At 38.7% G+C, this 15,014-nt stretch overlaps 1 protein-coding gene across 16 annotated transcripts in view; it reads right to left on the bottom strand.

Moving 5' to 3' along the window:
• LOC103459282 (ELKS/Rab6-interacting/CAST family member 1-like) overlaps positions 1-15,014 on the bottom strand; it is a 125,956-nt gene that overhangs the window by 18,433 nt on the left and 92,509 nt on the right. For 7 of the 16 annotated variants that reach the window (XM_008400730.3, XM_081603844.1, XM_017302867.2 and 4 more), the window contains 3 exons: positions 11,148-11,255; positions 10,879-10,899; positions 1,593-1,778 (listed from right to left, as the gene is read on the bottom strand). In XM_008400730.3, coding sequence (XP_008398952.1) covers positions 1,593-1,778; positions 10,879-10,899; positions 11,148-11,255 — 315 coding nt within the window. Of the gene's footprint in view, positions 1-1,592; positions 1,779-10,878; positions 10,957-11,147; positions 11,256-15,014 lie in introns of those variants that run through there. The other 9 variants (XM_017302865.2, XM_008400736.3, XM_017302868.2 and 6 more) reach the window with 3 other exon arrangements.

Below are 15,014 nucleotides of genomic sequence, written 5' to 3'. Positions count from 1 at the left end.
CCATGTAACTGGCAGAGAAAGTTGCCAGTGTGAAAATTTTAATGACAGTTATATCATTAAAGCAGTGGGACATTTAGTACCCAAACAGCTATTTCTTTTCATCTTCATGGGAGAAAATGGAGAAAAAAACTCTTGCTAATAGTTTTTAGCACCAAAACAAACAACAAATCTCACTGTTTTCCCTCATTGCAACGTCCCTTTCAGCTTCGAGCGCCAACTTCTAAGACGAATCAAACACAAAACTGTCAGATTTGTGCCTTTCTCTATTTTGGACTGAATAGTATGTCGAAGTTCAGCCCTGGACATATTTCAAGTTCTCCACAACTCTAACCTTAATTTTCCAGCTGCGTTCTGTGATTGTCATGATTTGGTGTCCTCCCTAATATTCTTTAACAAACCAAACAGCTGGATTTACACAGGTTATAGATCGCTGTGTGATACAGCAGGGCTTCTTAGTGAGGATCCCGTAAAAATCAAGAAGCGAGTGAAGCCCAGTGAATTTATAAGAAAACTTGGATCGTTTTTCATCTCAGCTGTACGTTTGACTTGTTTGAAACCACGAGCAGTCTGCATTCCTTATTAGATAAGCTTTAACAGCTGCCCACATAATCAGTTTTAATAGAGCACGCTTTGCATTTAAAAGCTAATGTCTGACCTCAAGACCACAACATAAAGTCTGCATTTTGGGCTGATGATGAAAAATATGCGTTATATTTTTCTGCCTGAGAAAGTCCCGCAGAACGGCGAATGCGCCCTGGGATTAAATGACAGCTTGATTCTCTATTTTCCGAGTTTATTCAAAGCGACAGGAAACCATGCTACGCCATATGTGAAGCGCTCATGCTAAACAGAGACGTTTCTCAGCATTGAGACGTACAATAAGGCTTTCATGGAGACTGTAGGAAACTGGTAACCAAACCGCACACTCTGTCACCGAGCTGCGCGAGTGTGTCTGCGTCTACAGTTACCGCCTTCAATGCATACCACATGTAGCAACCATGTTTTGGCTGATATGTTTTCAATATGGAGGAAGAGGAAGCCTTCGACAGACCCAATTTGTTTAATTGAATAATGCACTGTTTATATTGAAAGCCTGAAAACACAAGTGGTTACTATGATAATGCAGCAACATGAAGGCATTCCCTGAGCCCCAACTTGTCTTCTCGCTGCTCCGATCTTGACAGCAAAATAAAAAACTCTTCCACCGTCTCGCTGCTCCGAGCTGCACATGAACCCACCTCCCTCGTCCTGCCAAGCAGCTGAGGCGGAGTGTACTCCCTGCACTGTACGATGAAATAAAATGTCTTATCCGGTATTTGTTGTGCAGCCAGGTGCTTGTCAACAGGTGACCTGCTGGAGTAAATCTCTTTACAAATGTCAAAGGTAATGCCAAAAACCTGCCAAGCCAACCAGTGTGGGCCTCGTCTTCCACTCATACTCATGCCAAGATGCGCACATCGACGCCGGTTTTACAACCTCAAGAAATATTTTTTTTCTCCTGTACTGGGTAATAAATAGCTTAATAATCTCACGAATTAAAGAAAAACAAATTTTTCTCTTATCGTCACAATTATGCAAAACAGAACCCTCACCTGCTCCTCTGACATGCTGTGCAGCTGCGTGTGCCAGGAGGCGGAGTCAGAACGGCGATAAGATGGGGGCGGGGCAAAGTCCTGCAATATGATTGGGTCACGCTCCTGACACAGTGAGGTCAGGTGACTTATGTACAGCTTTAGTTTATTGCGATTCTGATTGAGGTCCAGGAGAGGAGAGAGAATCTGCAGGAAGGGACAGAAAAATATGTTTAATTAATAAAGATAAAAATGCAACAAAAACAAAGCAAAACAATCATGATGGCTGGTTTAAGAATTTACAAGTCAGGGAAACAGAAGGGCATGCAGATATGGATGGAAGTGGGTGAAATGCAGACTTGAAAAATACTTTAGTGTGGACAATACAAAAAACATTATTAAATTCAACCATGAAGAGTAGAAAGCACTGAAGTTTACATAACTGGGGTATTGTGACTGTCAAGTCAAGCAAATACTACACACTATTCTTAGTTATTATTAGTTATTATTATTATTAGTTGTGACTTAATTAAGAGAGTAAAAACAATAGCAAACAGTCCATTTGTTTTGTATTCATACTCATCGAACCTTTTCACATCTTGTTGTGTTTGGACCATAAACTCGATGCGTTTCATAAACATTTTGAGTGATGGACCAACACAATGCAGCATAACTGGGAAACAGAGGGAAAAAGTTTGTGAAGTGCTCTGCAAAAATAACAAAAAACATAAATGTACAGCATAACCTTTTACTTTGTCCCCTTTTGCTTTAATACGACTAAATGAAACTCAAAAAAATGCTTTCAGAAGGAACTCAATTAGAAAATCCTTGTAGAGTGAAGGTTTAACTCCAAGCAGGATAACAAAAAGCTGACTTGATATTTCCTAAAACTAAAGAGAAGATTTAAGTCTCTAAATGGCCAGAGCTGGTCGACACATGATCCAGAAAACCTCCAGCTCCATTTGTAGTAAAACTTGGTTCTACAAAAACTCAGATGGGCTGAATGCAAACGCTCACCACATTCTTTGTAAATGCACAACACATGTACCTTTTCCCCTTCCACTTGACAAGAATGCCTCACTTTGAGACAAAAAAATCACAATCTACGCTACTCCAAAACATCGGTTGCTACTGAAAGTAAAGAGAATATTTCCACTTTCCAGTTGTTCACTATGTATATGTTAATATATATTTTTAAAATTATAAACTTCAGGCTAAATAAAAACTAGAATACAGCAACAATGGGTTCCTGAAGTGTGTCTGCTTAGCGTGGGAACGAGGACGAGAAGAGTGACAGAGATGCAAGCGTTTAACGGTTCTGAGTCGAGACCCCCCATGAGACGTGTCCATGACAGACACACACACTCACACAGATAAAACAAACAGACCAAACTCTTCCCCTTGTGGAATACCAGGATTTAAGTGCAGAGGAAGCATTTTAAGAGGGGAAGCAGTGTGAGTGTGTGTTAGCGAGCTATATTTAACGCTGCAGTGCGTCTGCGCCGGCCTTCTGTGCTCATCGTCACTCAGCAAACACACAAAGAGAATTAAAAAGTAAGATCCTTTCACTCAGCGCAGTGACTTCATTTTGTCTGTGTGAATTCCGTCTCTCCTCTTTAGCCGTCGCTCTTCTCAGCGTTCAGATCCAAGGATCTGTACATTGTTATCTCGTCTCTGTTGACTTTATTTGCTGAAGCGCTTTATTGAGATGGTATGGGGAACCAAATGTCCATTTTACATTGTTATGTTGACTATACTTAGATAAAACAGCATGTCTGAACGGATAAGATTGGCCAGCATTGTTCTAAAAGATTCAGTAATAAGTATTTACTGAATCTTTTATTAGTCAACTATTGTGTAAAAGTTGACAAAAATTTTTTATAATTTGCTTCTAGTGAATTTTAATTGAATTTCTTTTCCTCTTATAAAACAGATTTAGCCTTTTTGAGCAATAAATGGTCTTTTAATCAAATCAAAGAAATTAATGTCCCATCAAATCCCATTCTTTTATTGGAAATATGACAAATACAAAATATGACAAATACAAATACCAATAACAAAGTTCAACATGTAGATAGGAGTTTAACTCAAAGACAATTATTCTCAAACAGCTGTTAGCTGAGAACTCAGCTCTCGATGCTTAACTACAAGGTTCGGCTTTGTTCTCTCGCTCTCTATAAGACTTGACTTTATCAAAGTGTTTCAGCTCCGACATTTCTTCTTTTGTCCTCCACTTGTCCAATTTTCTAATTCTTTAAGCCACCACTGCACCAATGCTGCCATGGTCAGATACAAGAACTGCACTGAAGATCAGTAAAAACACTAAAGAAAAGACCTCAGAGATCAACACACACACACGCACACGCACACACACGCACATGCACACCTACACACACACGCGCACACATACATTAACACACACACGCACAAACTGTGTCGATTCTTGCATTTTGATTACGAGTCTACAGATAACTGACTGTAGCACTGTGATATTAGCGCTCGGAAGAAACTAAAAGACTGAGATAAAGTGACAATTCAAGATGACACATTGGAGTAAAAACCAAGTCATGTAGCTTCACAGATGTAAACACAGTGGCAAACCTATTGACTCAAAGAAGTTATGAGCGATATAAAACATTTGCACAGCACCGCATGTAAACTACAAAGGGCAGAGGATCCAGTTAGCAGACGATCCAACATCGACCGGCTACACAATGGATGCCATCTTTTCATCTAAATACTGGGGTATTATCTAGCCATTAGAGATGTGCCGATCAGGTTTTTTCCTGCCGATACCGATCACCTATGAGGGCTGATCACCGATACCGATTACCAATACCGATCACATAATTTTTTTAATTTTTTTATTATAAACACTACCGGTTACATTATGTGGAAAAAGGAACCATGAATTCACCTTAATTTAGACAAAAACTTGTTTTCAATAACTTTTTCCAAGAAGAAAACTAAACAAAACAGGCATTGTGCAAATTGTACTGCTATCGGTAATACTATCTTTAACAGACTGATAACATATGAAGGCTCTGAAGAGGCTAAATAATGTAGAACCAAAATAAAAATCTCTCAACATTGCCAAAAAAATTCAAGTATAAAACTTAACATTCAAAGGCAAATACAGGTTCCATTACAATAAACAATCCAGAGTTACTGAATGAATACTTCCTGATAGCATGGCGGCTAGCTGATTACCGCTAGTTCTGAGTGGCTGTTTCTGACTGAGCGGAGTAATTATGCAGAGCAGGGAGATCGATAATTTTTTTAGATTATTATCAGTCTTATGTTAGGACAGCGAAAGTTTTAATACGTATGTAAAATGTATTTTTTTAGGTTAGATGCTGCAGTTTTAAGCAGAGGTTCGGTGTGAGAGTCACTACCAGGTGGAGCAGAAGCGGCGCTCCGTCTGTGAAATATTACTACCTGTAGCGCGTAGCAGCAGTTCAACAGCGAAAACAGAACCAGCGTCTTACATCGCAGCTCGAAGACTTAAATAATTTGCCGGGTTATTTGTTTAGCTTTCTGACCGTCATGCTAATCCGGGTGAGTGTTTGTAGCCGTGCGCTGCTTTACCTGCCATCTGATCCTCCATATGTCTTTTTTACTGCAGTGAGCCTCGATGTAGCCAAACTCCATCAAGTATGGCATTGTTATTATGTCGTATTAGCTTCGTTGTGTTGATGCATTTTGATGTGCTTCAATTTTCCGCCGCAACACGCAAACATCCCCATTCACTCAGTGCGTTATAGTTCCACATCGCTTAGGATTTGTTGCTGCGCGTTTGCACAGTGTGAAGGAAAGAGGAGACCAGCTGCACAGGCAGGCTGCAAAATGAGATGCAGGTGATCGGTATCGGCAACAAGAGCCAATGATCGCCGATCACGCACTTTTTCACAAAAATCGGCCGATTATGATCGGTGACCAATTGATCGGCACACCTCTAGAAGCCATCATAAAAAAATATTCTGTTCTTGTACCTGACACTTTTTGACATATTTGTAGTAAAGGTTTTGTTGTAATTCTGTCCCCAACCTTCTTTATAAAGTAAGGAAATTTTACAGGAGCCTCTGCATTCCTTACAAGAATGAAAAGTTCCTGATAAAGCTAAAAACGTAGGACATTTTCAACTACTTCAGTAACTTCATGTGTTTTATGATGCTGACAAAAAAAAAAAAAAAAAGAATTGATGAGGATGTGGGTGGTTTTCACGATGTATTCTTTAAGCAGTCTTGTCTCTGCTTTAAATCTGCAATAAAAGCTAACGGTGAATCAAAGTATATGTCGCCTTTATTTCCTCTTATTGACAGCTACCACAAAAACATTAATAAGCGCCTACACATGTGCACCCTGGATGTAACCCTGAGCTGCTCCTGATTATCTCCGCAAGTCACAGGAAGCAGCTTCTTGGTTTCTTACACACACTAAGCATGTTTGCACTAAATATAAATTTTCAGATATGTTATTTGTGTATGCAATTACCCCTCCAGTGCACACGCGTTCAAATGCATTACATTTAGGACTGTTATCAGCGCAGAGATAAGCTCTAGTTGCAGTATTTTGCAATGAAGGACTGTCAGTAGGAAACAGCCCATTAAAAGAATCTCTGCTGTCTATTTCCCTTTAGTGGAAAAAAAAAGAGTTAGGAGGAGAAGTGAGGTATAAAAGATGGAATAAAAGACGGCAGGGTTTCATATTCTGGGCTGTAAAACTTCTATGCTGCCCATACGAAGACAGTTCTACGGAGTTTGCTTTACAGCCCCAAAATAAACCTAGCATGTGGTCAGCAGCTGCTATCTCACACTTTCTAATTTATATTATTCTGTCAAACAGCAGAAAAAAAGAAATTCCCTGTCAACACTTTCCAGACATGAAGCAAAGCTCCGAGGATCAAACACACGACAAACTAGAAACAGGCACAAAGAACGGAATGAATGAAGCGATCTGAGGAAGACGTTTTTAGAGAAATTACAATAGCGCTCTCTTATTTTTTCCACCCGGAATCTATCTAAAAAGAAAACAAGATTTGAAAAGAAATGTGAAAACTAAAACACTAGGTAGGTCTAAATTTCAGAAACACAGTGAATTTTGATGTTTTTACTCAAAATATGGCAATAAGAACCTATACGTTTTAGCAGCTTTTCACAGACGTGATGGCCAAGTAATCAGTGTGTGTGGTTAATGGGTCTGCAGCGGTTTTCAGTGTCTTGTGAAACAATCCCCAGGGGGGTATAGTTTTATGCTGCGCTGTGAGTCAGAGTGTGAGCTTGAGCCACTTTATTAGCCTCTCATGTGTCCCTACAGGATTCTCACTGTAGTGAGAAAGAGCTCTAAAGAGAGGCGTACGGCTAACTCTGCTGACTGGACTGAAAGAAAGAAAACCACGACGGCCAAATGATACGATGAAATTAAAATTATTTGTCCCTCATAGAACCGTGAAGGACTTGTGCTCAAAAAGACAAGCAAAGCAACCTCTACTGTTACAGGCATCCCTGGTAAAGATGTGAAGAAAACTTTAAATAAATGGCAGTTTAAGAATAAATTGACCCAAGAGGTCATCTGAAACGCTGCTGGAAGAGTCCTGACCAACACCGGGAAAATGGATCTCATTGCATTTTCATGCACTGGCTCCAGAATTGATTTTAAAATACATCAACTTTTAAATGGAGGAATCTGACTTTTGAATTGAAAGGGAAATGAGAGATTGGAAGATTAGATGTGGATTTAAAATCAAGCTACAGATTTAAATTTGCCTCTAATATTTTTATCTTAACATAAGTTTTGATCCTTTTACATCATTAAAGGCTTTTTCATTGACCTCCAATAAAGCATTTTGGACTGCCTTGCGTTTGAATGGTGCTACCAAAATAAACTTATGTTCTCAGTCCACAGAAGGCTGATTTTGATTCATTTTGTTTGGATTTTGCTTCACGTTTGGCATCATTATTGTGTTGATAGAGCTATTTTATTTTTATTTTTTTGGAGAGATCACCAGTTTTTAAAACATTTTCATATTGAGTGCTAATGATGCCATGTACCCTAACAAGGGCTTTTGGAAGAGAAATAGGCCACGGCATAACCTATTCACCTCCATACTTAGCATGAGATGCTTTTCCACATATTGATCCTTTGCTTTAATGAAAAATAGACAAATTTGGTTGTTATGGAGACAACAAAATCTGTCTCCATAACAACCACTTGATGCCACTTTTATATCTCTAACAAGCTTTAGAGCAGGGGTGCCCAAACTTTTTGAGAGCAAGATCTACTTTTTCTCTCACCAGCCGCCTGAGATCTACCTCATGACACAAAGACATAAAAATTGCAAATCAAACTCTATTGACTTATTTTATATGTGAATATACATCAGTTATAGCAGAAATAATAAAGTGATAGAAAACCTAATCCAGTTTCTTCCTCAGTGAGATTCTGACACTGGGAGCAGTTTACTGGTTTCTCAGTCAGAAGCTGGTTGCAAACCTGATGCCAGCAGGTGTCAGTCAGTCATGGTAGATCTGAAATCTGGTTTGATGACCTCAGTATGAGAAACTACAGACTGATAGGAGGACCCAAAGAGCCCAGTAAATGTAAAGGCAAATCTTCTGAAGTAGGAATATAATTAATTTAATTTCACTTAATTATCGAGGTAAGAATTTGTTAAAACTTAATGACATATATTTGTCCTATTTGATGTTTGTTGTGACGTATGCTCACAAACGAACGAGGTAATTAGTCCAAGTTTGTCGTTTATTGAACGTTCAGAAACTACAGCAGGTGTAATGAGCCACAGCAAAGGTAAACAAAGGTAAAACAACCCGAAAAGACGATCAACTCAAAATCACTCCTACATTTTTACTCTCTCTCTCTCTTTGTCTTTTAAGCACACCCGTTGCTGTGGCAACCGCCTGTGCCCCGCAAACCGAGCAAAGATTACATTAAAATCACATCATTCAGTCGTTACAATATCAGGTTTCCAGACTTGATATTTATTATTATTGTTATTAATAAGCCTCTCATGAACACAGCAGTGGTTGAGTAGCTAATTTAAACTCCTGCTCTGTTCGTCAGTCGGTCTTTGAGTCGCCTTTTTTTCCTTTTTTTATTGTTAATGGAACCGAAACGCACTGAATTGCGCAACACCTTGTTGAAACAATTACTGAGATTATTAATTTTAACATGTTTCGTTGACTTTTTATAATTATTCTTTTTTAATGAAGCTACAAACGTTTAGGATCTTAGTGAATATTTTTGATAAGCCTGTCAGAAGAGGAAGTGCTGGCCTCAGCGTCCTGGCGGCGTTCAGTCTGTCACCTCCCGAGATCGACTCAAAACCTTTCCGCGATCTGGGCACCCCTGCTTTAGAGGGTTTTATTCCTCACATCTCATCCTCCTATGGTGACAAGATACAACCGGATTCTGTCTTTGCTGCAATATATTTCTTGACTTATGAAAATCAATACACACTTCCTGGACTTGAACTGCATATTTTCTCTTTACCATTTGGAAGAACTGCTGGGGGAAATTAACTGTTGGTATTTCCAACGGAAACACAAGGCAATAAGTTATTGAGTGTTTCTGAACCAACTTCAAAAGTTATATATATATATTACAGTATACATCTATATAAAAGGTTTGGAATCAGAATGTTTTTTTTTTTCTCAATTCTTCTTAGTTTTAAATTGTTTATGCTCACAAAAGAAAGAGATTAACTAACTTCACAGCACAATTTAAATTTAATGTGAGGTATCTAGCACAATTTATGGCCATAAAGCGTTCTCAACAATGCTGGGCATGTGTTAAAACTGCTCTCCTGTGCTCCTCTGCTGCAGCTCAGAATCCCCCTTATAGACATTCACACACAAGCGCTCACTGTTTGGATGAAATGTGCTATGGCAAATTAACCACCTCACACCCCAGAAGGAAGGTGAATGTAGCTCCTGGTGGTGGTAGAAAGGAAAAAAAGATGGCAGATAGAGGTTGGGCATGCTAGCTGGCCTGCCTCTCTCAGCAGGAAGGTGCTACATCTAATTAATAAGAAGGGCTCAACTTAGATCTGCTAGCTTTCAGCATCCTTGTGTAGTGGCAATACATCATGTGGTATTATTTTGCTAACACCAGAGTTAAAGCTATGATGCCTAAAATGTTTGTAGTAGTACATATATTTTTAGATTTGATTAGAAAACTCTTATTAACAGACAATAATTCATTGCACACTGATAATCAGCTCAGTAACAGGTTCTCAGAAGATGCTCTGCAAGGCCCCCCTTTGCCTCCGGGTCAAAACACCATCTGTTATTTCAGCGGCATGAAGGAATGCAGGAGAAGGGTTCTCTGTAGAGATCACAGTGTACTGTCAAGCATGTAATCCTACATAGTAATTTTAATCTGACACATGGAAACCAGGATATCTACCTCAGTGAGTGCAGTCAGACAGAATTATACATATAAAAAAAAAAAAAAACTTTTGTTATTATGCACAATTTGAAGGTGTTTGCGGTTCTCCCAATATGTTAGCCCAACTTCTTCTATGTGTGAGAAGCTTGGGAATGATGGCGTCTTTCCTTTTTTTTTTTCCCTTGGGAATCGACTATTAATTTTAGCCTGTTTTCTGAGAACCGTTTAATTACAGGTAGAGGTTTGCATGTGTGTAGGAGTTATGGTGCCTAATGTTACAATAACTCACACTAAGAGAAAAGCTTCCCGTCAAGGGTGTTCATAATGAGATTGTATTATGAGGCCAACATGGCACATCCCACTTAAAAGTTTGAAATGATCAATCCACAAAGGTGCATGCAGGGATGCATTATGTATAAGATACTGCTGCTGTTACCAGGCTCCTCCAAGGAGTACCTAAAGCACACTGCATTATTAATTTATGTTTCATGTTACAATGTTTGGTCTTAATTCAATGTGAAGAGAATAATGTCAGAAAAAGTGACAAAAAAACAAACAAAAATAAGCTCTTTGTATGAATGAAGATGTGCAGAAATGGCACAACACAAAGACCAAGTGAATTTAAAATGTGGACAGGAGGAAAAGAGTTTTTCAAAAAAACAAAAGAAACCACGAAAACATGGAGGAATTTAATCAAGATTAAAATGTTCTCCTGATTGAAGAATGACGAAGAAAATAGAAATAAAAAAAACGATAAATCAGAAAAACACGGCAAAATGTATAAAAAAAGAGCAACACTGAAGGTGAGAAGACAGAAGCCAGAGTGTGATCATGGATGAGAGAAGAACGTAAAAAACACGAGGACACCAAAGAGTGACCTCATCCAGGAAAATACGCTCACCCTTCTGTACAATATGGCAGACTGAGGGTGAGAAAGAAGGCATGTGATTGGCTAGGCCCAAATACCCTCCTCATCGTCCTATTGGTTAGTTCAGTCCAGCCGTAGTGTGAGTTCAGAAAAAGCAGGAAGTTAGTTTTAGAAAGATACTGTGAGTACAGCGTAAGCAGGGTTATTATTTAGTCAAAATACTGTCCAGTAATAATATTAAACAACATATTATAGAAAACAAAACAGGTACGTAGATGAAACAAGCTTGTTGTTTTGGGTACCTGATCTGGGGAGGGCTTGTGATTGTTGGGCAGGTCAGAGTTCAGAGACGCCACTTTCAGATGGTCGTCCTCGTAGTTGTCGGCCATCAGCTTCATCCTGTTCTGCGTCTGTAGAAAGAAAGTAAAAAATGTGCTTTCAAAGAACAAAGAGAAACCACAATATATAATGCGTTTGAATTCAATGAGAACAATACACCACCCATCTTTAGCTGCATCTAAAGTCACAAATGTTTTGCCGGTATGTCTCCATCAGTTTTCTACGCCTGATGAATTTAAAAATTGGTTATTGTTCTGCTTGCCCAGATTTTAAGTTTTGGTGGGTATCCATGTCTTAATAGGTTTGTAGTTGTGATATTTTCTTTCCATTTTCAGATGATGGATTAAGTAATGCTCGGTGAGATGATTAAAAGTTTAGATATTGTTTTATAACCTAACTCTGCTTTCATCAAAACGTAATCCCAGATCTGTGTTTCTTGCTTTTAACGATGACCAAGAAATATTCTGCAAGAAACTTCTGAGGCCTGGAGAGCTTAGAGGTATTTATATAGAAATTAAATTAGTCACAGTTGGGGTTTACTAACAAAACAGTGGACTTCTTAAGACAAGTGATTGGAATATCAAAGTACATTTTTTTTGTTTAATTTGTAAAAAGTGTTTCTTATTATTTATTTCACAAATATGCCCTGGTTTGTGTTAACCACACAGAATTACAGCAAAACACAACAAGGTTTGTTACTGTAACTTGAATAAGTGTATAAAATTTCAAATCAATGTAAACTGATTCACAAGCATATCAGCAACAATCACACCAATAGTCTGCAGCTTGCCACATATACATACACACATGCAGTTTATTTACAGATGAAGAAGAAATAACAGGACTTGTGAGTTTATCACTTGGGGGGAGATTCATATCGACTCATATTAGACCGAACACAGGTCTGTAAATCACCTCACACAAATCACAATCACACTTAGCATCAGCGCATAATTTTTTTTCCCCATTTATCATTTTCTTTCTTTTCTCCAATTATCACTTTGTCATCATCTCCTCACTCTGCTGACTACATTCCCGCTCCGATCTACTTTTCCGGCTCCTCTTACCGTCTCGCAGCTTTATGTGTTTCACACGTTTCAGTTATAGTTCGGGTTTTGCAGTAGGCCTGTAAAGAGTTGGTTGGGATTTAGAGATAAAAAGTGAGGGAGGGCCTGGATCCAAATCTGTTGGTGTTGTACAATCTAAATCCCCTTAGTCTCTCAGTGAGCGCTTCAAGGAGCCGGGGCTTAAAGGGACCAGACTCAGGTTTTGTGTGTGTGTGTGTGTGTACTGTATGTCTGACATGAAGAAAGAAAAAAATGTTGCATTTCTCAGAGTCTGTTTGAAGAACCAAATGAAAGACTGACTTTTTTTTAGAGCTAAGAAGAGTGCAAAAAACATGCCTGTCTCCTCAGAGATTTCAAATATTTTACTTTATTTAAAAAAAAAAAGACAACGATAAGCAGAGTAAATACACAAAGCGATGGGGGGAAAAGCTATCCAAACCACACTGCCCCAAAGTCAAAATATACTTATCTCCGTTGTGTACTCACAAATTAACTGTGATTAACCACATTTTCTTTGGTTCAATTTCACCTACCAAAGGCTTGATTAGCGTCGGACCTGTAAAATTAAGTAATCCCTTAACTGGAGCCCGTGAGCCAGCATGAAGCAGGCCAAACATGTCCTGACCTCAAGAAATTCAAGAACAGATGAAAAGCAAAGCAGGGTCCGTCCTGCGTCATTATGGTGGTTTGTTGGCATCAAATGTTGAACTTTCCAAGGAGTGACAGGCCGACCAAAACGCCTTCCAAGAGCCCGTCAACAACTCACCCAGGAGGTCACAAAAGTACCCAGAAAATCTAACGCACTGCAGGCTGCATTCGCCCCTGCTAAGGTCAATGTTCATGATGCAACATTAAGAAAGAGATGCTGAGAATAACCAGCATCCACAAACTAGTTCTAAAGCTAAAGTTGACCAAAAAGGACATAAAAAAAAACATATCTTGATGATTTTTAGACAGATGATGCAAAAGTTTAACTTTTTGAAAGTTTTACAGCAGAGCGTTCAGAAAGTAACATTTCACCAACAAGTCAAACCTGGTAGGTGTGATAGTGAGTTTTCTTTTAGTCTTCTGACCTTCACAACTTGGCGTAATTGACAGGAACCGTAAAGTTTGCAGAATTAATCAACCCGAATATCCTGAAGGAAAACATTAGTTTTAGTTTGTGACCTTACGCTTAAGAACGCTTGGATTATTCAACAAGAAAATGATCCAAGGCACACCAGAACATTGGGGGGAAATTCCTCCATAGTTATTAGGTGAAGGGAACAAATGTCACGTAATGCATGATTGAAAAGCTCATGTCCCTCAATAAATGAAGTCATAATTTCTAAAATGTTTTTTTTTTTCCCAGGTTAACTTCATCTGATATTCGGAAAAAAATTGAGAACAAAAAAAAGAGGCAATACTTTTTGACTACTTGAATTCCCTTCGACGTCCAAGACAAAAGTTTCTACTATTTTGAGTTGTTGGTGGTTGGAGATTATATTTCCAACACTTCTGCCTTGCAATCGATTTTTGAGAGATAACAGAAACATTATCTTCTAGAGAAATTAATGTCCAACACTATTCCCCAAACTAATTCACTTAGCATCTTTTGACACTTAGATAAGCTGAATAAAATCAAGTAAACCAATTAAACCATTGGTAATCATTTTCTCTTCTTATTTTTATTGAGACGTAAAATCAGTTGGTCAATCAAGCTGTGGTTTCCCTTTGAATTAGCCTAAAATACTCTCAGCTGAAGTCGAATCAGAATAATTCACAAGAGAGATAGAATGTGCTTTTTGCATGGGAACAGAAGAACGATTACAGATGTTATGATATAAGGTTACAGGGAAAGCTATACTGACAACCCTGAGTTAGAGCTATGTTGTCAAACATACCTTGATGTAGCTTATTTAATATGAGATCACAGGCCAAAATACTAAGTCACACACTGTACCGACTGAACTATCCAGACTTTGTGTATTGAGAACAACGAGTTCCCCACATTCTTGGTCAGGTGCCACTGGACATTTGAGAAGATATTTTATTATCTCATCACAGCTCAAAACATTTACAGAACGGATTAAGCGTTTTATAGCAAACCTGATGCTAGACCCCTTCTGATGAGGGTTATTCTGGTTCACCGAGGTGACCTTACAGTTAAATCTTGGATTACAGGCGTGCCTGAAAAAATAGCTAATAACCTGCATGCAACTTCCACCACTTTTATGAAAAATTTTGTACTTGAGACTCCCTTTACTCTGTACCATAGAAGAAATCAATCATAGCCAATTTATTCCACCAGGTCTTGAGGGATCTATGAAGGACCCAATTGTGTTGAACATATCGGTGTGCGTGTACACACAAGCACAGCAACCTCAACCGATTTACTGCATTTTCATCATAAACCCCAACGAAGGCAGCTGCCTTGGAGGTCCTTCTGACCATTCATAAATCCTAAATGGATATAGTAATCCCGCACAACTGTGAGTGCAGAAAAACTTATGGTTATCAGTTCAAGATGACGCCGCACTGTTCATTTTAAAACAATAAAACGCTGAAACTCATGACGAAGGTGCAGAAACCTCCCAAATTAAACAGATTGTTAAGAAACACATACTAGTGGGCAGGGAAAGGGAAAGGGAAAAAAGGAAGACACGGGGTTAATGAAAAAGGAAGCAAAAATTGAAAAAAAAAAGAAGTCCTCATTTTTTATCTGGCCTTCTTTACATCTTCTCCCATTTCTCTAATTGTCAGGAATGCTGACCTCAGCTCACT

Source organism: Poecilia reticulata, chromosome 23, assembly GCF_904066995.2.
Source record: "Poecilia reticulata chromosome 23, P_reticulata-male-v2, whole genome shotgun sequence".
Classification (NCBI taxonomy): Eukaryota; Metazoa; Chordata; class Actinopteri; order Cyprinodontiformes; family Poeciliidae; genus Poecilia; species Poecilia reticulata.
Note: the sequence above shows the minus strand (reverse complement) of the source record. Positions and strands in the feature narration are given on the sequence as shown.